Source organism: Syngnathus typhle, linkage group LG12 (assembly GCF_033458585.1).
Source record: "Syngnathus typhle isolate RoL2023-S1 ecotype Sweden linkage group LG12, RoL_Styp_1.0, whole genome shotgun sequence".
Taxonomy (NCBI): Eukaryota; Metazoa; Chordata; class Actinopteri; order Syngnathiformes; family Syngnathidae; genus Syngnathus; species Syngnathus typhle.
Window position 1 is genome coordinate 7,270,086 of NC_083749.1, and position 26,801 is coordinate 7,296,886.

At 38.5% G+C, this 26,801-nt stretch overlaps 1 protein-coding gene across 1 annotated transcript in view; it reads left to right on the forward strand.

The window, feature by feature from the left end:
- Positions 1–1,291: 1,291 nt before the first annotated feature.
- LOC133163558 (astrotactin-2-like) overlaps positions 1,292–26,801 on the forward strand; it is a 155,025-nt gene continuing 129,515 nt past the window's right edge. The window contains exon 1 of the mRNA XM_061293591.1: positions 1,292–1,799. Coding sequence (XP_061149575.1) covers positions 1,406–1,799 — 394 coding nt within the window. The 5' untranslated portion in view covers positions 1,292–1,405. The remainder of the gene's footprint in view (positions 1,800–26,801) is intronic.

A 26,801-nucleotide genomic window follows, 5' to 3' on the forward strand; every position in this document is an offset into this window, starting at 1 on the left:
TTCAGACTTGATGAAGGAGTGTGTTCATTCTCGTACACGTGACAGTTCAATATTAAGTATAAATGTGACAGCTAGCAGCTATTAATCACAAGACTTTGTGTGACTGCTTTGTGCAACTGTTCCACTCTTTTCACAAGGACTCAACTAGAAATATGAGTCTCGACGTTTCCCACTCGGCAGTAGCCACTGCATGAATTATTCTGTATCGAGTGAGTGACGCGGAAGAAAACACTTTCCGTGAAATGTATTTTTCCTGACACATTTTCAGTGGTTGGTGTGTTCACACTAAAGATGTAACAAAGATGGAGAACAGTTATGTCCAAAAGGTTGTGAGCAGCTAACAGCAATGTCAAGCTGTGTAAAACAAAAAAACATGACAAATATTTTTTAAATATTACATTCCGATGAGCAATATTCTTTGTAATTGCCTTGAAAATGCAAACCACACTGTGTTGTTCCTAGAGATGATGATGACGACGATGATGATGATGCTTTTATATTGCCTCATTCTCATTCACTGGTGCAGTCAGGCAAAGTGAATTACTCCTCAGCGGAGTGAATATTCTGTAATTGCAACTGGGATTTCTCAGGTGAAACATTCTGAGGTTGCAACAGTGGGATTCATTTAACTTGCATCTCCCGAAAGTTGGAGGAGACCTGTCGAAACAGTATTGGTTGAATGATAACAAATAACAGAGAGGGAATAATTACTTCCAGGCTCAAACCTTTATTTGTCGTGTAAGAAATGGTTAAGTCATATTTAAACAACAATAACTCTCATAAAATTAGAAATACAAATCACCTCCCATACAAACCTAAAATAACGGATTACACGTAAATAGTTTTGTTAAAGTTTAAGATAGATCTCTCAGTGTGCGGTAAGTTTTGGACAACTGCAAATTGTGTAAAAATGAAATGTGCATTCAAAATGTTCAGCAGAGGTCAAATTAATTTGACTTGTACTGACTTTTAAATGTTTTTTTTAATTTGGGGGGAAAATCCGCGATGTAGTGAAGCCGCGATGAACGAAACGCGAAGTAGCGAAGGATCACTGTATTTCCGTTTGTAAATATTTTGTGCAATTGAAAGGAGCACACGTTTCCTGTTACCTAAACACTTTGAAGACTTTTTTTAAAAATATAATATTCAAAGCCAAATACTTTTAAAACGATTTAGCTCAGTGGAGAAATGAGCTATTGAAGAGTGACAACTATAAACCCGGATGACGTGCCAAGGGGGCGGCTGGAGGTTCGGATCCCCCCCCCTCCAGCTCACCTGTGCTGCCGCCTCCTGGACGACCAGAAGCTCGCTTCTAGCTGGCTGATCGCTTCCTCTCATAAGTGCACGGCCACTCTGCAAGCGCTTTCAAAGCCGCACAAGCGCGCACAAGGAGCGCTGGGGCCAAATGGCGAGCACCGCGCCGTTGCTGCTGATCTTCCGCCTGCTCCTCCTGGAGCTCACGCCGATCACCGCAAGTGCAACCGACGAGGGGACACCCGGTGGAGAGGGACACGCAGCGGGGATTCCGTGCGAGATCAAGAGCGTCACCGTCTCCACACTGCCCGTGCTTCGGGAAAACGAGTTTAGCTTCACCGGCGTTGGAGCCTCCGGGAGCTCGGTCGGTGGAGGTGGCGATGGAGTGGGCGCCTCCGCGGGAGTTGGGGGCACCGCTGGAGGAGGACAGGGTGGAGGAGGAGGAGGGGACTCGCGGCTCTTATTATTCGTCAGGACGGATCTACCTGGGCGGATTTCTGTCATGGATGATCTCGACAATACGGCTCTGCCTTACTTCGCCCTCGGTAAGAACCGCTCTGATACCGATTCGACACTGTCAGTGTCACATTGGCACATGATGATGATGGTGATGTTGGTACCTGGATGCGATTTTTGAGTTAACATTTGCATAAATGAAGCAAGTTTTGTTGTCCTCTTAACATTCCAGAAAGCATGCAAGTAATCGGGACGCTACTATACTATTGTTCGTGCAAGTTCTTATTACTAATAATAATTATGATAATTATAATACAGAAACGGCATTGGTGTGTGCAAACTGTGCACCAAGCAAATTTCAACCTGAGAAAAAGTCATTTTCATGTTTCCTTTTTAAAAACATCTATATTTTACGTAGTTGTATGTAGAAAATGAAATGCTCTTCATTTGAAAGATCAGAAATATCAAGTTGAAATAACTGCAATATTAATTAAGACATTTTGATGACCCTCCCACAAATATGAAATTTCCCGAAGTGGGACATATAACGGAATATATTTTCTTATTAAAAACCAAATGTCACTCAATGTCTCCCCCTATAGGCGTGCTATATATTAAAGCTGCAGGAGCGTAAGTATATTTTGTTTATATTTTATTCTTATCAGTATTACGTTTTGACTGGTGACATTCCTATGTTGACACACTGAAAATGATTTACCGGAAATGAAATATTTTACCTCCCTATTGGTGGATTACGAGCACTTGTGAAACATACATCTCGAGAATCCATCTTTGAAGGTGATAAACTACCCTTTTTTTCTTTAATTACAAAGATTATTTTCACAATTTCACCAATTCCTTGTCTTACTTTAAATCTATTTTTAAAACTCTCATATTATACTTGAATGTTTCTTTCCAGTGTTACCCAAAAGCTCTTTTGACCCTAATACAACACAAGTTTTGGTTTTCCCTCAGCTTCAAATCCCTTGAAAAGTGATTTCCCTCACTGCACACGCTTTAAGTTACAATCTCATTTTTCTCCTCCTCGGTGCTGCTCTCCACGTGTTGTCGCTAAAATACGATTACATTTCATGCACACCCTTGGCCTCTCTGTGGCCCAATCAAGGGATGCAATTTGGTCCTGCAAATATGCATGAAATTGATATTTTACTCTCACATCAGTACACACACACACGTCCATACACACACACGACACAGTGGCTGGTGTTACTTGCACTCAATGAGATGCTTAGCTAGTCTTTGCGTCACTGTCAAGCAATAAGAAAAAACACACACATGCAGAGATGAGGGAACAGATGTAAACGGCCCCTTACTGTTTGGTTGACGGGTTGTGGGAATTATCCTCTTTTAAAACCTTGCTGTTGAACAACACATTTGCTTGAAGGAGATATATGAGTTGTAATTCTCCATCAAAGAAGCAGTGGTTTTTTTTATTAGTTTTTGTTTGTTAGTGAGCATGAGTATGTAAGCACGAAACTAATGGAATAAGAGTTAGTGTGTTCATATAGGCTGCGGCAAAATGAAACCAATAAAACATGGAACCAACAACCATGTAATTTGTCAGGAAATCTGTGTCACTTGTGCTTTTTATTGTTTCTCCTTTTTAATTAAAAAATGAGATCAGTGCCACTGAAAAATGAATCTCAGCGTGTTTTTATAATTTATAAAAAGCCCTGTTATTTGAGTTTTAATTGTGTGATTCAACACAATAACACAAAACAATGTGATTTATCCCACTACCTCATGGGAAAAAAGCAGACCAAATAAATGGTAGCTACTGTGAAAACGCCATGACTTCAAAATGAGACTTTTTTTTCAAACTATATATAGCCTGCTGTGTTATTTTAATCTCTTCCCTTGGTCTTAATTTTCCTTCAGAACTGCTGCAGGGAGGCTAAAAGGCTGGCTGGACGGCAAAGGCCTGCGAGCACTAAGCTAGTAAATCACTTTTCAGTTCTCTTCGACTGGTGAGAAGAAGGGACTTCTCTGTGCTCTCAGGCACCCAGCCTGCAAATTTACAGGAACTCTGCTACTCTGCTAGCTTAGCACCCCTCCACTCATCAGTGGCTAAATGCTAAAAAACATTGGTACCTCAAAGGCCAGATGTTTTAAAACATCCATCCATCCATCCATCCATCCATCCATCCATCCATCCATCCATCCATCCATCCATCCATCCATCCATCCATCCATCCATCCATCCATCCATCCATCCATCCATCCATTACATTGGCTTTTCTAGCTAGCTAGCCGCCAAAATCATTGTCGTTGGTGATGTATATCTCCGTCGATCCGTGCATCATCCATCCGCCTATCCGAATAGCAAGTAATTAATTATACCCTGCAAAATGCTTCTGAATGATGATGTTGGTATGGTTATTGTCTTGTAAATTCGTCTTTCCTCTTAATGTTGCTGAAATACGGTCTTTGGAGGCTAGCCCGAGACACAGATGCTCTGCGCCTAATGCACAGTAAAACCCTACAAAAACTTTATGTAGGTCTTCGCGAGTGTTTTTGTGCAGACACTAAGTAGTCATATGCACTCTATTAATAAGGTCATCAACATCAGTTTGAGGAGTTTCCAGCAGGACAATAAACATTCTGGGTTTTGTAGGTGATATAGCCTATTGGAAAAAAGACAAGTGCAAGGCATTGTCGATCTTCAATTTTTTCTGCCACATCATGTCCAGTACTGATGCAGATTTGGTGTAAAATAACATTGAATTACTTCTTTAGGATTTCATTTTTTTGTTTCCTAATAACCTTTAAACTGAGATCTGGGTGGAACTTGTTTTATGCCTTGCCTCTGCCTCTCATCGGCTCATGGTCGCGTCAGCAGAACTGTAGCAAAAATGACACGGCAGATTTCAATCAAATACGGCCATTAGCCACGGAAGGACTTTTTAAATCGACGGAAATGTCATTGAATTTTCAGGAGGTTGTGGTATTTAGTATCCATCTGAGGTTGATGCTGATAAGCCGAATGCTAGGCAAACCACAAGAAAAGTGTCGTCTTGCACCTCCTCCTTCATTATTGAAGGCACCATCGAGGTTTAGGGAAGGAATGAACGTTTGGGAAGGGATGGCAAGTACTCTTCCTGTTGTGGTCTGTCTGCTCAGCTTTGATTTATGACCACAAGTGTCATGGAAAATGGATGAACTGTATTGAGGAGAGATACTGGGCTCACCCCCCTTGTTTCATTCTTCTTTCCTTGTTGTCATGCATGTAATGGACTCAATCTATTTGGACTGCTCCGCCCAAAGGGTCCATTTAGACACTTTGGTTGTGTTGATTCATGTTTTTCCGACTTCTCTTCTGCATAATTGCACACAGAGGGAGCGGCATGTGATAACAACCCGGCAGGCCGCATCATTTTAACAAAGCTTGCTTTTCCAAATAACGGAGAGGAGCCGTTTTAAAGGGAACTGTGGCTTTCCTGACCCTCTCAGTGATTAATAGATGCTATGCTAAACTATGACAAGAGCTCACACCTGCTTTATGCCTCATGGTAAACGTTAACATCATCATCAAAAGTATAATTTGAGATTAATGTTGATGAACTGCACACAAAATGTGTGGGAACAGTGCCTGTTGCCGATTAGCCACTGCCTCAAACTTGACGGGATCTGGCCTTAGGTGATCCTGGGCATGGATTTAGCTGTCACACAGGACACAGCAGGTTATGTTATTTATATGCAAAAGTATTGTGTGTGTGTGTGTGAGATATTAACATTTGAGCAACGTTGAGTTATTGATATATTGTTTTTGTTTTCACTATTTCGAGTGTTACTATATTGTGATTGCATTAACGTTTGAGCAAGGTTGAGTTATTTATTCTATGTGCCTTATAATCCGGTGCGCCTTATATATCGACAAAGTTTTAAAATGGGCTATTCAGTGAAGGTGCGCCTTATAGTACAGAAAATACGGTAATAACAAAAACCAGGACTGGACACAGCAGTGGCAGAATGCTCGCCGAAGAGACACGGTAGGTCACAAGACATTCTGGCAAAGCGTAACTAAGCAAGCAGAGCTTAAATACTCAAAGACACAGAAGACACCCAATCCTGTGTTGAAATAAAGTACCATAGCAGTGACAACATTAATAACCCAAACACAGTCATGGAGATTATGCTTTGATCGTTATTTGTTGTCAACGGGCAAAGGCTTGCAAGACATATTTTTTTAGCCATTTAAAAATCAAAATTCCTCTATGAAATTTCTCACGTCAAGTCGTCAAGTTTATTTGTATAGCCCTAAATCACAAGCAGTCTCAAAAAGCTTCACATAGACAAAAATTGACAATTATTCTCAAAGCATCCCCTGATCTTAAGCTCCCAAAAGGGCAAGGAAAAACTAAAAAAAAAAACTGCCAGGGGAAAATGAGAAACCTTCAGAAGGGACCATTGCCCTTCCTTTGTTCCGAGCTGAAGACTTTTACGATATCCCCTTTTAATACATTTTCTTTTGTTCTTTGGAATGTCAAGCGGCGTCTTTCTCGCTCTCTTGTTTCCTTCTCATTGCATCTTTGCAAGCACACAAACACAGTTTTCAAGACGGAGAGATGGGAGATGAAAAGCTGCAGGAATACATGTAGGAAGAAAACGGTTTCTTCACTGGTGCATATGTGTATCTGCGTGAAGGAGCCACAAGCTCCAAATCAAAATTCATAAAGTTACCGACACGAACAGTATACACTCCCTGGTGTGCGCGCGTTGAATATATAATGTGACACTGATTTATAAGGGCAATTGAGTTGAGTTGCTCTTTTTCCACCTCCGAATCCCTTAATGTGTCCCCGCTACACAATGAATCACCCCAAGTGGCGAATAACGTGGAATGTGACTCTTAACTTTGGAAAAGCCTGCAACACGTTTGGGACGCTCTAAGTTTGGCTGGCGTCCCATCAAGATGCACACGGAAACAGAGCGCGATATGGATAGAGAAGCTTTCAGGAAGAGAAGAGATAGGCTAGCAGCAGTAATGTACCTTAATTGGATTGATCGATTAAGCAATCTGTGTGCAGCGCTATTCATTCATAAAAATACAACTCAAAGTGATTTACATGAATTCAAATAAAATTGTCAATTAATATGTCAGGTCATGTCTCGAAACACTCATTTTGGATTAACCCAAAACCTCATCTGATTAATCAAGGAAAAAAAAAAAGTTGCCTAGCCCTGCTTTTTAGACTTTAAAAAACAATTGAAAAAACTCTCTTGATGTAATTTTTTTAAATAAAAACATTATCCTTAAACATAACTGAAAACTTACAATAAACACATCCAGTAATTTACTAGCAAAAAATGTTAAATAAAATCATCGGACCTGGTTAAAGTAAATAATTAACAAAATTATCTAACCTAGTTACTTTTAAAAATAAGTAATCAATAAAGTAACTATTTTTCAAGGTAACTGCGGCAACACCGATAATGACTGTCCAAACCGGCCCGTTATAGACAAATTGTATAACCTTAGCTTTTAATTTGAAAGGTCTGAGGATAATCTTAAAAGAGAAGGCGCATCATCCAGGCCATTGTGTCAATTCTCTTGAGTCGTCAAGACGAAAGGAATTACCAAAATCATATCGCTATCGTAATTACACATGTGAGGAGCGACACGAAAAGGAAAAAAAGAGCATGCCTTTGTTCCCGTAAGCCGATCACAATGATGTTTAAGACCCATTAAATTCGATTCCCGCCAGAATTTCATCTGCACCTTGGAAGGATTCCAGCTCTTGCACATCCCCTGTGCCTCGTTTAATTTCAAATTGTGCAATGACTCACATTTGCTTTCGGGACCAACATTTTATTCCCATCGTTGCATTTGCACATTTGTCCGAGTTGGCTTTATCTGTGCCATAAGTCCCTTTTGTCAGTAGAATAATACTGTCTCATTCACAGCCGTGATGACACAAAGGCTCTATTTCATGTGCTAAACCGTCAAACTGATATGTATGTACCATGACGATAACATTATCCACTTTGGATCTTTTCAAGCGAGCTCAGCAAGCCCTAAGGGAGAATTTGACCTCACACGTTGCATGCTCATTGGTATGACACAGCTGTATCCCCCACTCCGCCATCTTATCCCCTTGTTGCTTTCGAAGACACATAACACGTACGTTTTTTTTTTTTATATATATTTTTTTCTCAGGTATTTTGTCTGGCGGTGGATTAAGCTCTGATCTGTCAGCAATTACCTTTAGAAGTAAGAACACAGCCGAGCGTTGCCTCCCCGAGGTTACGGCTCGCTGATCCGTCTTTAGACTGGTTAAAGGCCCAAGGTGAGCAGTGGATTTGCAGCCCATTATGTTACCACAGGTATTTATGCAGCAGACGCTTAAGATTGTCATGCATATTTGAAGAGCGGCTTGAGAGAATAAATTGGATTTGATTTTGACAATGTGAAATTTGCGGAGAAAACGAGGACATTATATTACACAGCAGTTGTTTGAGAGGTTAGCTGCAAGTTATTGTTAAAGCAGCAGCAGGGAATGTTTGTGTTTAGTATTCTCAAGTGTAACAAACCTTGAAATTGCTCTGGCAGTTTACAGATTGACAGGTTGTTTCATATTTTACCTTCTTAAATGATTTTTTTTTGTATCAGAGAGTGGACTTGAGTCTAATAGATGCCTTGTCATCTTTGCCAGCCAGTCGGATAGCACTCAGAAGATTCCAACTATGAGGCAGACACGCTATCCATGCTTCTCAAACGACATGACGACACGCTATGCAAATAAATCCAAAGTTGAAAGTCAAATTTTTGCATTTTTGCAAGTTTTACATTGGAAAAAAAAAAACACTTACCCCTTGTGGCTGGGGATGAATTTCCTAAACATAACCATTAGATAGCGACTCTGTTGCGACACAGCACCATAAATTCTAATTCGAAAAGTAAAACAGTAAATGAGTTAAAAAAAAAAGAAGAGCCGTCACATCCCTCAGCATCCGTCCCGCCTCCTTGGCTGCATCTTCTTTGTTGTGCTGCTGGTGCCGTCCTGGTGGAGAAGAGATGCTGCCAGGAGTTTACAAGACTGGGCCATTTTTTAAACCAGTTATTCTTAAACCAGAATTCATAGAATGCTCTAGCAATACATACTTCAAGTTGAAATGTTGACATTGAAGTCCGTGAACTAAGGTAAATTATTATGGGCAAAATTGTATTACCAATAGAGATGAGCTTCCAGATTATTATTTTCTGTACTGGTCGTCCTCAATAGGAAAATGTTATCCCAGCCAAGGTTACGAAAGTGATTTAAAAAAACAACAACTACATTTTACAGTTATAAAACTAGACAAAGTTGTAAAATGTAGTGTACACGTTCATTCACATGGGTTTTTTTTTAGGCTGAAAATTTTTCATTAGTTAATGTAAATTAAATATTTATTACTCAATAGAAAGTACTAGAGCAGATGTTTTCCCGTTACCACTGCAAACATAAAGTTCACCGCCAGTCACGGATGATTTGATAATTTCAGGAAACTTAACCGATCATAATAAAGTGCTGTGTGTTTGCAGTGTGTGGCTTTCATCCATTAGTCCAATTGCGAGATCACTGTTCCGTAACATGACCGCGATCGGGACAAATGCACAATTAACTCAGTAATGAGACAGCTCAACAAACAGTATTAATGGGTTCATTCAGAGCGGCACTTTCAAGCAATCAGCATTTAACTTTTCCTGGTAAATATGGCCTTCACTATTCGATTGCGACCAATTCATCCCAGCTGAATTGATGATAGAAATTTCAAAAGCTCTCTATAATTCTTACTTTAAACCCTGAACGGCTTCACAGAGCTTTTTGTGCATTGGTTAGTTAGATGTTGCACAGTTTAATGACTCCCTCATTATGTTAATTTAAAGGATGAAACATTAATGCGACACTTGGAAGACATGCGCCATTTTTACAAACAAACAAAAAGTCATTTTGTTGACTATTCTTAGAAAATATTTAAATAAACAAAAATATTTTTTTTTTTTTGTGTTTAAATTAGTTACATTATTCTTCCAGAGATTAATGGCATTCTAGTTATCCAAAAATGTTTGGCCATCAAATATCGTACGACGCCATATTTAGCAGAAATCGAAGGAAGTACCTTTTAATTTAATCTGGGTCTCTTTGGCATTGCTATTTGTCGATGATCCATTATACAGTAATTTCTAACGTGACTTTCTAGAGGAGTGCGTAACTTGTGCTGAGAGCATGCTCACAAGATTTCAAATTGCTCACAGAGTCTGAGTTGACATTTAATTCTGCACGTCCGTTTTCCACAGTGAGTGTCTGTTAGTATATTTGGCTAACCTAAAGGTTAGCCACACTTTTGAAAGGTGATGCTATATTTTAGCCTTACTTAATCCTGAAGTACATTTTATTGCTTCAGTTGACTGTCCCAATTTTACCATTTGCATTCATAGAATGTTTAGCTATAGGGGGGAGACAAAGAGACTATATTTGATGCTCAAGACAAAATAAAAGCAGCTACACTTTTGCAGTGTTTGATGCAGTGAAAGCTTGATGTGCAATAATAAACTCTCTGACAACACAATAATGGAATCGTTTTCTCTGCAATCTCATTCCTACCTCTTCTCATCGAATGGGATTTGCCCCTCTGTTTATTAGGATGAAGCAGGCGAATGATTTGTTAGAATGCTGCAACTCATCCATCAAATTAATTGCATTTACATGTCATTATTAGATTCGCTTAATGGATGATATCTGCTCGTGGGCAGGCCTTCTCCTCTTTTAACCTAATTGATATGTAGCCATTACTTTTTGTTTTTTTCTCCCTCTCTCGATGGACCAAGTGTTTTGTGCGGTTTCCAAGTTTGGCACTTGCTTTGAGTACTTAACGCAATCCGTCAGAGGATTTGAAAAGGCTTCTTAGTTTCCAACCTATTGATCGTCAAGATGTTAAAGGTTATGTGGCTTAAGAAAGTCAACAACACATATACAAGGATCAAAAGAAGCACATTCTAAGGACATTGATTTTTCCAGACAAAATTTGGTTGAAAGCGGTGTGATTTTGCTTTAGTGCAATCTTGGAGAGCCCGTTGAACTGATATAAAATATGAATTCTGAGTATTACGATTAGGTCTTAACAAACTCACAAATAGCTGTGAGTCATCCCACTTCTGACACCCTTTTTGATGGATTACAATTGAACCCAGGATTCTTTGCCGTCTGGTTGCACATTGGAAGAATGGGATTTAAGATGCAATCATTTTTTTTTTTTCACTATTTTTGGTCACAGTCCTGGTTGCTATGCAATCTTGTTTTAGAAAACCAAAAGCAGTGAGTATGTTATTATTTCTGATTAATATGTCAACTAATAGTTCATTTTGTTCCATTCATGAACAGAATAATGTGAGCCAGCTCGGTACGTATTTGGTATGACAAGGTTTATTCAGGAAGAAATTTATTCATTCCTGTTCCAGATGCTGAGTGGTTTGTAGTTAAGTAATTGATGGAAAATTACATTGACTTTAGCTACCTCCACCATTTTGTGCTCTGTTTGAAATAAACACTGACATTGAAAAAAGATTCATTCACCAGTTCAGTTTGGTGTGTTTTATTGTCATTTTCTGTTGCCCTTGTCCTCATTTGGGTACACCTTGAACTTGTTACCAGCATAACTACTTTCACATTGTTATCCTCGAACACGTACTTCCTGATCCCTTGAGTCCGACATTTTCAAAAACTGCCAGAATCGTTACTTGAACGAGTGCGTATTGACTACAAAAGTAGAGCTGTAGAAAGTTGGGAAAAGCATCGATTTATCGTTTTTCCTCAGTGTAATTTGTGCATTTGCAACAGCTCTCCATTGTTGTGATAATTGTCCATAGACTAATTTGAATTGATCCACGTGTTGTTTTGCATCCTTGTTGCGGTTGAGGCTGCTCACTTTGTTTGACGGGCGGGAGCCATGTGAGGGTACATCTGTTGCTTAAGGTCAGACGGCCTCTTAATGATGTGTTGTGTGTGCAATTATTGACTCTTCCCATGGGTATCAGGCTTGGCTTGTATAATAAGCTGTCAAAGAGGCGCAGTCACCCTATTTGAAGGTGCTTGTAAATGTCCACGTCTTCACCGTCGTGACATTTTACGTCTGTTTGTTAGGTTGTGTGAAGCAATTAACACCATCAAATCCGAGATTGTTTTGCTTGGAATTGCCGCGCCTTGACGTGTAGACAAAACTTGTTTGTGTCTTTAATTTATGCAGCTATAGTCCTCCCACTCGGGGAGTGACTGGATTTACAAATAAACAATCAATGTGGCTGGTAAGCAGTGCGTCACTCTTGGATAATGATTTTTTAACCTCTGTGGCACATCGAAAGTTGTACGTTTTGGAGGAAGCGAGTCTGGATGTTCTTGACTGATTACAGTGTAACAAGATGGCAACACGCCCTCGCTATTTTTTTGCTTCCATTGCTATCCTCTTGAATTAAATAGAATTAAGAGTCAATGCCCCGGCGCCTGGATACATGGCCCCAATTTAATACAATAACGATTGCTGAACTCAGCTGATTCTCTTTTTTGGAATCCTCTGTTTTCTAGCGTGGATAAGACTTAGCATTTCTATTTGGGCTAATTGAAAGTATTACTACAAATTACTGCTGTTTTATAACCTTTTTGCAGCTTTGGAGTATCATGTTTTCCAACATAGGACTCTTTCTCAAGGTCTGGTCCTATTATTGTAATAAAATATGATGAGACCACATTGGTTAGGACATGTACCGTATTTTCCGCACTATAAGGCACACTTGAAAACCTCCAATTTTCTCAAAAGCCGACAGTGCGCCTTATAATCAGGTGCGCATTATATATGAACCAATATTGAGCCACTACAGCAGGCGTGTCCAAAGTCCGGCCCGCAGGCCAAATGTATATATCTTATATATGGACAAAGTTTTAAAATGGGCCATTCATTGAATGTGCGCCTTATAATCCGGTGCGCCTTATATATGGATAAAGTTTTAAATTGGCCCATTCATTGAAAGTGCTCTTTATAATTCGGTGTGCCTTATAGTGCGGAAAATACGGTACTTGGGAGGGAGACTGCTAACAATCAAAGTTGCAGCAACAGTGTTAATTTCCTATTTGACTTTAAGTTACTACTGTTTGGTCAGTATTACAGACTGCAGCTCAACACTGCTCTGTTGTCTGCCTTTGCAATGTCAAGGTTGTGTGTGTTTTTTCTTCATGCCTCAAGGGCTGTTGCATATTTTAGCAATGTGAAGTGCTGAGCACTTTTGACTTGTGAGGTTGTGACAAAAAAGGTTTATTATACTCTTCTTATTTTCTTTTTACTTTTTTATCCCTCTTTGTCAAACAAGCTATTTGCGCGGCCTGTGGGAGCTTAATACTTTTTGCCGCAATCCGCATATCCGCTAAAGATGATAGATGGTACCTTTCAAACACTTACCGAGATGTAAAAACACCCAGAGGAGCGTTTTGTATGTAAATCTAACACTTCAGTTTTAAATGAGTTCAAGAGGTCTTTTGCTCTAAACCAGGGGTCACCAAACTACGGCCCGCGGGCCGGATACGGCCCGCGGGACCGATTAATCCGGCCCGCCAACCCTGAATAAATTGTATTATTAAACTTTTTTTTTTTTTTTTTTTGCTCATTTTGCCTGCAATGACTGGGTTTCCCCAGTAGATGGGGAAGCTCGCCTGCGCATTTACTACCGGAAGCCGTGTCAGAAAGCTCGGTGCACACTCACAAGTGCGTGTACGGACATGGCGCACTCGCGCTCTATTTGTATCAGTCCCGAATTTAGAGCGTGGGCTGTGACGACAGCATTCTTGTAATTTGCGCGCTGAGCTTTCAGATGCAGTTTTGCGCAAAAGCCACCCACAAACCTTCCCCTGGAATCCTTCCGTTAAAATGTCGCCCAAGTAAAGCAGGGTGAACACAGTGCCGAGCGTTTAAAAGAGTTGCCAATTTGGCTCGACGTACGCGACGTGACGTTCAGCCACATGAACGTCAACATCTACCCGTCACAGATCGAGGTAAACGGACCAACACCTCGGATCTCGCCTAAGAATTGCCACAACAAATTTTACTCCAGACTATGACGCACTATCAAACTAAAAACTAAAAAGTGTCTACAAGCCTACTGGAACCTACAAAAGGATTATAAGGAAGGAACACAAGAACTTTAAGAGACTGCTCATATGTGTCAGAGAGGTTCTGCTCTGACAACTGAGCTGAACTTTTATCTGTTAAGATTGTGCATGGCACAACAGAAAGTTAATGTTCCATGGTTTTTTTTCTATGAAGAACCCAGAGAGAGTTATTTAGTTATTATTTATTTCCTGTTTTTTCTGTGAAGAACTCAGAGAGGGTTTAGTTATTATTTATTTCATTAATAGTGTTATTATTTGTTTCCTGACTTTTTTTCTGTAAAGAACCTGGTAAGGGTTATTAAATAACCGTTATTTGGTTATGTGTGGCTTTCTGGAAAACAATAATTTTTTAAGCTCCCCTACGATCGTCACACTTTTTCTGTTACAAACTGCCACCGGCCCGCCATCAGAGAAGGGAAAGGTTATGTGGCCCTCACAGGAAAAAGTTTGGGGACCCCTGCTCTAAACAAATTGTGCCCTTACTTTTTCATGAGTCTGGAATTAAATGTGCAGCCCAAGATGAACTTTGTTGACTTCAAAACGGTCTTTAAATGCTTTAAAAAAAAAAAAAAAATATATATATATATATATATATATATGTATATATATATATATATATATATATGTATATATATATATACATATATATACATATATATACATATATATACATACATATTATGGCAATCCTGATGTATCTAAACATCTGTTTTAAAATGATGCGAAGGCAGTATTCAAGCATATGAAACATTTTTGATCATCCATTTATATTCCAATAAAACTGCAGGTCTTCAACAGCTTTACAACTCTATATTAATGTCATGCAGTGAAACAAGGAAAATGACTGCAAATACTTTGAAGAAAATCAATGTCTAAACAAAGTTGCCAGAGAAAAAAATTCTCTAAATCACCAACTGTGATAGGATTACGAGTAAAAATACGCTTTACAGATAAGCAGCAGTAACAGATCGAAACTGCTAAAGCGAGGCCAAGGAAAATCTCGGGACACATTCTGCACCAGGACCAAAATCCCCCTGTGGTAAAGAGATGGACTCCATGGGGTGGCAAACTGAAGGAGAAGCGACCAAAGAAGAAATGTGGATTTATCTTTCAATATCTACGGATAATCGGGTTGATATAGGGCATGGTACAAAAGGCCGCAGCTGATTGTGCCAATTGGAGAAACATGGTTACCTAATACCCTCCAGGGCATAGGAAGACCTTGGCTCTGTTTGAGTTATCCTTTTAAAATGAAATTACGAGAAGCTATGTAATGCATAATCAATTTACGGGTTGTCAAAACAGATGCATTTTAGGTTAAGTTATAATCATGTTGCCCCAAAATGTAAATTCAAGGGTTTGTCAAACTCCTACAAAATCATTCTGCCAAATGCACTCTCCATCAAAATCAGGTAACAGAAAAAATGGCCACTGATGAATTTATGTAAAAAAAAACATTATTTCTTTTTGCCTTCACTATCTAATGTGGGCAGATCCTGACATTAAATTGTCATCACAATTTCAGGATTTGTTTTACTGTTAATGCAAACACAACAACTGCAACCCTTGTAAGAAAGAAATCAAACTATGAGTTGCCTTTTCCAAAGGAGGTACTAATGGGTTTTTATTAAAGAGCATAGTGTGCCATAAAATGCACTAAAAGAGTCTGACAGCTTTGATATATGTATATATATATAGTATATCTATGTATAGAATTGAGTAGTCCAACCATGAACCCGTTAATGAAAACTAATACATGTTGGGAATAGTATTTTATGAGTACTCATGGAAAAGGTGCATTTGATTATTAATAGACTTTCCATTAACATTTGGCGAGCTGCCTTTAAATGCATTTAGCATTATCGTTCAGTAGCTACAATAGTTTAGGTCATAGCCCTTATAAAGAAAGGGTGATGTGATATCCATTGTATCCTTAGCATTTTAAAATTACTTATATAGGCTTCTAAGGGCAACAAAGAAAAAGCACTAAAAATATCAAAAGGGGAGTTATTCAATGAAAAAAGAGTGACAAAATGTGTTTTTACCTCACTGCACAAGGTTGAAATGAGAAGAAAGCAATCACACATTTAAGTATGTACGTATATAGTAGGTCTAATAAATACATGAAACAAAAACTTAAAATATATGTTAGTCCATTCCACAAGGTGTGTTGGTAGCTCGAGAAAGAAAACACGAGAAGTATTTCAAAGTTGTTTTTTCTAATTGAGTATGGATTCTGCAATATAATTTAAAATGGTAATTTGTTAACATAGTCTCTATATGGAGCACTTAAGTCTTGTTTTATAATATTGTTTTTTTATTGGACCCACAAATACAAAATGTACTCATCCGCATACTGCCAATACGAATCAATGCACTAGTCAAGTGAATGCGATGGAGATGGAAATCCACTTCCAGGACTGTGATCCTTATCGTTAGAGGGGAAAGCCCATGGGGGACTTGGCTTCAAATATTAATACAGGGAGACAGCACAATAGGGGAGACAATTCTGGGAAGAGGGAAAAAAAAGCTTGCTTGAAAATGTGCTTCACTGCGGGAGGCTCCCAGTTGGCGCTTAGGAAAGTGCACACCGACGTGCTAACACAAAGTGAAGCCTCAGTATGTGGTTGGAGTAAGCGAGTGGGATGCAGCTGATCTGCTATGAGTGGATCCTTGCCAGGGCTGATACATTCACCGTGGCATCAATCTTTAGAAATAAATTATTATTATAAATAATAACAATGGCAGCACGGTGGTGCACTGGTGAGCACGTACGCCTTATAGTTCAGAGGGTGCGGGTTCGATTCCACCTCCTGTGTGGAGTTTGCATGTTCTCCACGTGCCTATGTGGGATTTCTCCTGGAACTCCGGTTTCCTCCCACATCCTAAAAACATGCATGATAGGCTGATTGAGCACTCCAAATTTGAAGTGGTATGGATAATAATAGAGATTTTTTTTTCTAGCCCATCAGGTATTTGAGATACTTTTTTTTGTTTGTTTTATAGTGTAATCTATAAAAATATACATTTTATCATGCATTTCAAATGTCGCCATTTTTGTGTACATAGACAAATTTAAATGAAAAAGGTGGTCAGTGGACTGTACCAGTTATAAAATAATGACTCATCAGGCTGCGTGATGGCAACTTGGGTGGTCAAACTGTAAATTAACACCTTTATGAAATGTCCTATTACTGTATGACTATTTTTAGAAACTCATTTCCCTTTGACAGTGTATTTCTTGACCTCATCCTTTTTCCTCATTAGAATCTTTTTTTTTTCATTCCAACCTTTCCAGGGGCAAATGCTTAATTTCTATTATAGTTATAGAAGTCCTTTCAAAGCCCATTGACTTGTTAGTCACAAGTTCATCAGATATCTTCAGTCAGGTTAAGCGATTTGGAAAAATGAAGGAATAAGACATAGATCGAGAAGGAATTGTCATATTTTGGAACGCTATCAACTGATTAGTAATCTCTATTAGGGACTTCATGCTATATTTTTACACTTTTTAAACACAACCTTGGTGTCTAGTAGCATCTGTTGACAAAACAGACCAAGGCTAGTTTACATTGTGTACTTTTAGCCCTCCGGAGGTGTTTTGAAGGGTCTTTTTCCACCTCTTTTTCTTGACTCTATTCTGTGCATAAAACTCTTCATCTCTCTAGCTGCCAGGTCTTGGGGGAAGAAGCTCCATCTGTAGGTAATATGTAAATTAGATATGCAAATTAGAAGGGTAATTTAATTTAATTTAAGGATTTAATTTTCTGAACTTGTATATACCAAATACCAAATTATATATAATTATTATACCAAATTTGTATCGCTGTGGTAGAGGTTTGGTTTCTCCTGTTTCCAGTTACAATAAATTGCATTTTGTAGTCCAAAGCATAAATCACAAGTAAATATATTGTATTGTGTCCTTTTGAATGAATAGCAGTGTATCTTCTTTGCGGTGTCCCACGGTTTTATATTAGTTTTATTATATATCAACCTTTTTATTCTAACTAGAATTTATCATGCCTGGGGCATCATCTGTTTGTGAGAATCTCAACGACGGAGTAGACCTTTAAAATTGTTGCAAAATTCTATAGACAGGTACTGTGGATACAAAATTAGATTTGATACTGGATGGCAAAATTAAGCTCACAAGACAAAAGTAATAAAAGATCTGAGGAATAACTTTGCAGGTGTTTTTACAATGTGTGCCCTGTAAAGCTAAATTAGATTTCGTAGATGCTCACTTACTTAAGGGCGCGATGAATAATGATCGATTCAACGGGGTAATGAGTTGCAATAAATTGGGCAAAAGACAGGCCATAAAAAAAAAGCCAGCTGACATCAAATGACCGTAAGATTTTGAAGCATTACTTTCTGTCTGCTCCAAAAGAGCATTCGATGAATATAAATTATGGGGGTTGTTGTGGTCCAACATCAATTCAAATTCACTGCCCGTCTTTGGCTGGAGAAGCATACCATGCCGTAGTTCAGAGACTATGCAAACGGCTATGATTGACTACACGTCTCAACTGGTGATAAATGACGACAGCATAGTCAGAAATTTGCCATTAAAAATGACCTGGGAGGTTTCTTGTGATCGTTTTAATCACTTTGTGTCGCACAGTGCTGCCTTAATAAATAATCAGTGCACCTCACTGACTTAATTTCAGCATAATGCATGGCCTTTGACTTTTTGTGACACTTACCGTAATTTTCGGACTATAAGTCGCGTTTTTTTTCATAGTTTGGGTGGGGGGGCAACTTATACTCAGTAGCGACTTATATACATATATATGGGTTTTTTTTCACTTTTTTGGGCATTTTATGGCTGGTGCGACTTATACTCCGGTGCGACTTATAGTCCGAAAATTACGGTATTCTGAAACGATGTGTTTCCACATTGTATATTTTAGCAGTGACCAACTATTTACCAGCCTCACTTGTCAAGCCATAAAATCTCCAAGGTCCTTCAGAGCTTTTTCACTAATCTACTTTTTGTTTTCATTTTCATTGTCCAAGTTTACACTATCTACGGCTGAGGGCTTATACCGTACAAAAAAAAAAAACGGTGGTGTAACTGGATTTGTATGCTGCCGATAAGCCTCTTAGGTAAATTCACTATCACGCCAAGTTGACTTGCTTTCCCAAACCCTTTGTTTAGCTACAATTGGGAGAGTAACAAAAGAGGAGCATTAAGGAAGTGGGATGAAGGTCTTTGGAGTGTTAGTGGTTTATATTTTTTTACGGTTTTAGAGAAATGAATTGACATGAGTTTTGAAGATTTGGGGGACATCGACTTTTGGATCGGTATGGATAAACTATTCTATTCATACAATAAAGCAAGCCAGATAAAAATCCAGTTTTGATGAGAAGTGTGAATGGGGCTATTAAATTTCCTCTCTCCTTCATAAAATCTTATCATTTCATTTTATCACAAGTCATGATCTATGGCAGGTGACATGCTGGACGTACTGGCCTGTATATTGATATCAGTCGGAAGACTGTATTTATGACAGCCAAAGCTGAGGACAGAAGACTTTTTGTGAGTTACATTGCAGCTATCTGAGTGAGATTGACTTTTTTTTTTACTAATAAGAATTTTAATTCAATGTCAAAACACACAGAACTTTTCTTTTCATATTAAATTTCAGCATGTTACATGGGACAAAAAGGGAAGATTTTGATTTGTCCTCAACCCCTATTTTGTTTTAAACCTTTTGCTGTTATTCAGAATTACGAGGAAGAATAGTTATGAGTGTTCTCCCTCACGTTAAAATAAAAAAAGGAAAGATCTGAAGGGATTTGGTTTCAATGTAGGTCATCACATTGCAAAGTTTTTTTCCTAAAACTTTGTCCAAGGATTGAAAGCCTTCATTTCATTGCTAGCGCCTTTTATTATTATTTGTTTGAATTCATTCATTTATCATGTGCAAATCCCAACTTTGTTGTTGATATCACAGCCAGTAATGGAAATACATTTTTCACAAGGATTCTATTGGGTTTCAAATAACCTTGCTCGGCTTGTACTAAGTACCAAGATAGCATAAGATAATCCTTTATTGATCCCCAGAGAGGAAATACAAGAGTAAAATCTCATTCAAGTTTCAGGTTAAAAAAAAAAGAAGAAAATATTCAACAAACTTGAAGTCACACATTGTCTTACACACATTTACTATTAGAGGTGTGCATCTCTCCACAAAAGACAATTTGATCTGGTTTATAATACAGGGGTGAATAACAACTTAAGGGTGGTTCGATTTAAAACAGATCGATTCGATTAGTTTGACTGTGGTAATACAATTTGATTTGGGATAGTGGGGCTCAGTTATATTTTCTTTTATAATTTCAATGAATGAACTTGCCAGTCCTGTAAATGTGACATTTCCTGCTATGATATATGTCTCCGATAAAGGACGATTCAATTCGAATCTCAATATATTTCAAAGTGGCGTGATTTAATTCCGTACAGTTGAATGCGTTGCATCGTTTAAAAACAAGTCATTTTATAGAGGAGGAATGTGTGAAGGGTCAAATTTACAGTACAGTATGTGGCAATTGGTTTTCCTCTCGCTTTTTCACCAAAAGTCAGCTGAGAAGGGTCCGAGATTGCTCGTGATCTGTAGCAAGATGAGCATTGTAATAAAAAAACCAATAGAGGGAGGAATTATTGAACAGTTGTTTTGATGAGTCCTTGTGTGTCCATTTTGAGTCTCGGGAAGTCTGAAAAGTTTAACTTTTCTATTTTCTCTTCAAACTGTTTTTTTTGTCCCCACTGAAACTCGGCATTTTGCCAAGAATGGTCAAAGTGCCTCTGGTGTGAAATTGGTTCTGCTTGCAATTCCATGATGCACACTATTGTTGTCAAAAAATGTTCTCTTGACCCGGACTTGCAAAGTCGATTTTCCCAAGTTCTCCTGTCCACAACACAAAGGAACAGTTTTTCAAATGGTCAAAATAATCCCTACCTTCGGTGCAGATGATGGATGGATTTTTATCACCCTTTTTCACTTTTTTCTGCCGCTTTCGTCAGAACTGCTATGACACTGTTCGGACCTACCCGTAAGCCTGATCTTTATTCTGTCTATTGTTGTTCACATTGGCCTAAAAGGGAACAATAATATCACCCACCAGTAAATTGCCCCATTTTGATGTCTGTGTTGTTCACAGAGCTTTACGAGACATTGTGAAAGGGTCTATTGTTATTTCATTCGTCACCGTTCAGATTTATATGTGCACCTAGCTCAAGTTACCGTAGGCTAAATCAACTTTTTGGAAACGACAAAAGATGCGTTCTAAAAGCACATCGACCTACTGTCTGTTTTTAGAGGCATTTCCTAGTGTGCCCGTCTCGTGAGTGACATCTAAGTTAACTCAAGGTCACGCAGGTCTGCTGCTATCCGCCTCTGGCCTCTGCACTCTCCTCTATCGTTGGTCAGAAAGACATTTAAAAAGGGGAACATGTTGGACACAGCTGGAGCATGGCGCTTTACAGTGCGCCTCTGATTTATCTCCAATGACAGGCGACCCAACTCGCCATGCCGGCAGCATCGGCGTCATTAATCAGACGGCACACAGCCATGCCCACCGGAAATTAATTAACACTTTAAAATCAACATTATTTAAAAGGAGGGATTTATTGGTGGGATGAAACCAAACTTCACAATGCAAAATAATCGAACAATGTCTGGTTAGACCGGAACTAGAAAGCAAGATACCAAACTTGCCAAGTTCTTTAGTTTTGAGAAGGAAGGTAAAATACACTCGTTCTTTAAACGTGTGTTAACGTGGGTTTGCGTCACAAGTACTGGATGATCAATCATTTGTTGCTAGTTCTTCCCAAGATGGAAATGTCATCTGGTTGTAACATTTCAGGATGAAGAGATGGCTCCTCAAGCTGTGCCAGCTGTTCTGCTCAGATTTCAACACAGCTTTTTAATTGAACATGTTTACCAGTCAGCCGGTGCTAAGAAAGGAGATTGAACGTTTCTACATTCGGCAAGACAATTTCACCATGACAACAACGAATCAGCGGCGGTTGAAACTCACTCTGTCCGTTTCTCTCTGTGCTTTTCTCCGCTCGGTAATCCTCTCAACCGCACACTATTACGCAGTTTTGCGGTCTTTCTCGTTCCATCTCGCTCCCTCTTACCAAATATATCATGAGAGTGACTCGCAACACTTTAGTATAGCACTTTGTTACATGTTGATTTTTTGTGTTTGATAAATTAGAGTTACACTCGGACCTGCATGTACTGTGAAAAAGCGAATGGCTCGTCAAATCAGAGCCATGTGTTTTATTGATTTGCTGATAGTTGGATAACTAGAGCATGTCGAAAAACAACACGTCATTTACAATAACTTTCCTTCAGAGAGTGAATATATTTGGGAGAGACTGCTGCCAGACGAATAAACTGATTACAAAGCTAAACTGATGGTCATTTGGTTCTACCTTATTCTAAACTTATCTTTCAAAAGACACACGGGTGGTGGTGGTTCTTTACAAGTAGATCACCGGAGAGGCATGGGGTAAAAGTTGAAGCTCTGGTACTTATAAAATCTCAAAGGGGGCTAAGAAGTTCAGTTTTATATTGCTGATCCCCCCCCAAAAAACATTCATTAAAGCTACAGATTCTTATCTTCATATAAATGAAGCACCCAAACTTATCAGAGATGAATATTTAATATGGACCTGTAGCATTAAACATTCAAGATGTCTTTTTTTCTGTGGTGTGCATAGGGGTCATTTACATCGAAAAGGTTTGTAAGTGTAGTTCTTTAATGTAGCTAACATCGTCTGCCCGGCAATTCTGTGTGCCCGCTGGTTATTCTCACTGGGGTCGCAGGATGGGCTAAACAATTGTGTAAAAATTAATTCATTCATTAACCTATTTTCCCCTGATCAGTAATGCGATTGTGATTTAATCTTTGATTACATTTTCCAAGTACATCTTACAATATATTTTTCAAAAATAAATACAAGCAATGAATTGACATATTTAACAATTAATAGTAGCAGCTTTATTTATTTTATTTAGGTTTACACTAAACTAATAGCAAATAAATGACAAATTAATACGAAATACATGTTTATTTCCTTCTATTTGAGTTGACTTGCGAAACAATGACTTTCAGTCTTTGACTAGCAGTCAAATCAGTTAACTAAGGTTATAGAGATGCAATGCTTCATTACATCTGATTTATTAACAAGGGTCTATCTGTGGATCAGTCGGAGCAAAGGCAAGTAAGTATTTGTTCTGCTTACACCTTCAGAACTCCCTGATGTGTTTTAGTTCCTCCATAAAAATACGCCGTTGCAACTAATTACCTATTTGATATGGTCCATCAATGCAGTGCATGGTATTGATGTCCTTTTGCTCTTTTGTTTGTCGTGTAGTCTAGTGGAATTGTTTGCCTGCAGAAAATGGGATTCACTTCTTTTAGGCAAGTCCAGTCTGCACACTAGCACTAACAATCCTAATTAAATACCTCATACACACCTCTCTCAGTTGATTATTATTGCATTGTAGTGCTTCTAGTGCACTCTACTCTTTTCATACGTACCCGAGAAGTAGCCAAAACAAAGGATTAGCCTTTTCTAATGTGTGTTTTATTACAACGTAGCCACCCACATTGGCAACAGCAGAAAGATCGCCTCCTCTTATCCGCGTACAAGCTGTATATTATTCTAAGAGACACGAAATAAGTGTGGAATCAGATGAGGTCTCTATAATGGGATTGTAGTGTTTTAGAAAACATCTATGCATTTGGCGGATAAGGGGATTGTTTATTCCGTTAATATGTCACGTTAAATACATTAGGAGTAGTAGGCCTTGTTTTGTTTGGCACTTTGCCTTGCTAATCCACGAGTGCACAGGAGGCAAGGCGGCTATAGATTTGTGCATAAATTACGCTGTAACAGTTTTTCCTAACGTGGGTTAATGATGCTCATTACTTGTTGTAAAGCAGAATTATGTTTTGAATTAATTTCATAACACAATGTGCATGGGGTAGCTATCGCCCATGTGTGGAATTTAAATGATGGAAAATGACCTTGAACAACACAACAGGAGCACTGCACATAAACAATTGCAAGGCAGCGTGTTTTCCGTGCTAACGAGAGTCATTGCGGGTCGCGCTGTGGCACAGCGGGACCAAAGGTAAGCAACTATTTATTCCTCTTGACACCTTCAAAACTCTTCAATAGTTTCTAGTCCCTATGCACTAGATTTCAATATTCTCTTCCTACTTAACATACTAACATGTTCTATGTAGTCCCACTCATCAAAACAACACAAATTTTGCTCTTTTCATTTGTGACTCATGGCTTGATCCTTCCATTAGTTCATCATACAGAATGATTTTCCATGATTATACTACTTAACGTATTCCTCTTAGGGCATGGAGATGGGAGCGGTCTGTTACTCCAACAGTTCCACAATATGTATGTAACAAACATTCGTCGATTCGTGCATTTGGAGTTTTTTATTTTTTTTATTTCTATTTGGATGTATGCCATATTTTAGTTTGACAGCCAGGCAAGTTTTGGTCCCTGATCATTACCGTATTTTCCGGACTATAAGGCGCACCTTCAATGAATGGCCCATTTTAAAACTTTGTTCTTATATAAGGCGCACCATTAATGCATCATGTCAGATTTTTAATCCAAATCAAACCATTCTCCATTTTATCTGTTTGATTTCAACTTCAGATGCAACAAATTACTTTATAATCACAAAATAATGTGATTTTTACAGTACTTCTCCTCCAATGAATTATTGAAGCTCTCCTTGCTTTCCGTGCTGTCAGAAGCCAACGCTATAGGCAGACTCAACCCGCAAACAGACGTTATGTCACATATGTAATGACACGCCGCAGAGTGCCCTCGGGGTGCCAGCCTTCATCCCAGTAAACATCGTCGACACGGGCTTGTTGCAGAGCTGACAAACTGTCATGGAGCTGTCGGGCTTGAACAATCAGCGAGCGTGTCAATGCTATGATCACCTTTTACGTGGGGGGACGGCAGTCCATTGGGAACCAGAGTTGTTGATGTGTGGGCGGGCAGGGAAGCGTATGCATGCGAACTACAGCGATCAGTCTTGTTGGGAACCCATGAGAAGTGTCTATCAGAACTTTTGAGTACGAATCACATGAATCTTGACAGTTTTTCAACATGCCCTCTGATTAGGCCTGCCAATCCCATCTGATCTTTCATTTGATCCTATGAGAAATGGTCGAAATTTGAAACGCTCCACATCCCGGTAGGACCAGGAAGGCACTTCTGAGGGTCAATGTGAAATAAAAGACTTCTGCAATTCCACTCCAGTAGGTATAATGATAACTGACCTTGGTTTGAAATGGCAACCAGAGTATTCTTCTCTTTCTGATGTAGGGATAAGCGTATATAAATTTATCAGTTATGCCATGTGATATTAAAATGAACAGTATGACGAAGATAACAGTTGAAACAATTTCTTATTGAACCATAGAGGATACAGTCCCATACCAATTTGATTAAAATGGTTTTTGCTATTTGTTCTTAAAATAGCCGAGCCAAAAACACATGAAGCAACCGCTTCCATTGTCCTTTGAAACAGGCGAAGAAGGAATAGATGTAAAAAAGCTTTGACACAATCTTTCATAAAGCCTTCTTAGTGTAGCTAAGTCCTCAGTGTGGGCACTGGAGATATTGCTGAGTCAAACACATTTTGTGAGCATAACTCAAATTTGAGAAGCTGATCTTATAATCCCTCACCGCATCTTACTACGCTCTCTATTCTTTACTTTTAAGTCTTTTTCAGGTTCAGAGCATAATGGGAATGTTTTTTTCTTTTGTTTTTCTTTTTTCAATTTTTTTCCTTTCTTTCTTTTTTCCTTTTTTGCTTTCCTTTAATCCTATAAACATTTTCAAAATAAGGAAAACAATTACCAAACCAAATAATGCTTGTCACTTTTAATATACATTTTCTTATGCAATTTGTGATGAAATATAAATATATAGCAAGAAGACAACTCGAATACAGAAAGTGCTTTGGCAGCTCAATTAGGATTTAATATCATCCAAAGTAGTGAGATCCAATTTAAAATTAAACTGGGCAAATGCATACAGTAATTACTTTGGCAGATCAATAAGGATTTTATCATTCCATCTTGTCTGGTACAATTTAAAATAAGAACTTGATAAATTTGTGTTATATACTAACATGATATTGTGAGTATATTAAGCATATTGATCAACAAGGAATTTAGATTGTGTAGTGAGATAAAGTTTGTAAAAAGAATTAGATAAGATCACGACAAGCCATTTTTTTATGCTCACAGCAAGATGCAGCAAATTGTTTAGAAAAAAGTGCCTATAGGCAGAAACCATGCACATTTTACAAAATGTCTTGTAATCATTTGAAAGTAATATGGAATTAAAATACTTTTGGCCTAAATGAAATACTAACATGTTAGTACGATTGCAATTTGAGTAAAGAGAGTGCTAAATTGGATATTGTGGCCCAAAACTGCTTGTTTTGGTCCTTTGTGTAAGCGCACAAATAATGCACATTTGTTATTTTGCCTTTGTTTTTGTGTGTTGTTTTTTTAATGCCACCATCTGTGATGTGGTATTTTGATGCACGTGGGAGGAGATGCACACCCACAGACAAAGCTGTTTACAATTGAGCAGAAATTTCGAACCCGCACAGCTGTAGACTTTATTTTGAAGAGTTTGAAAAAAAAAAGCACATTTAGGTCAGAACAGTGACACAGAAAATTACGTCAGCCATCGTCATTTTTTATATTTTTTTATCAAAGTTAGGAGGTATTTTTATTTTGTTAGTTTTTTTTTTTTTGGAAAAGATTGCTCTCATTTTGGGGCTGCCAAGTGATGAAGACAGTAAAACACTTTTTTGGACTGACTTATGCCGATATGCAGGCGTTTCTGATACTGAT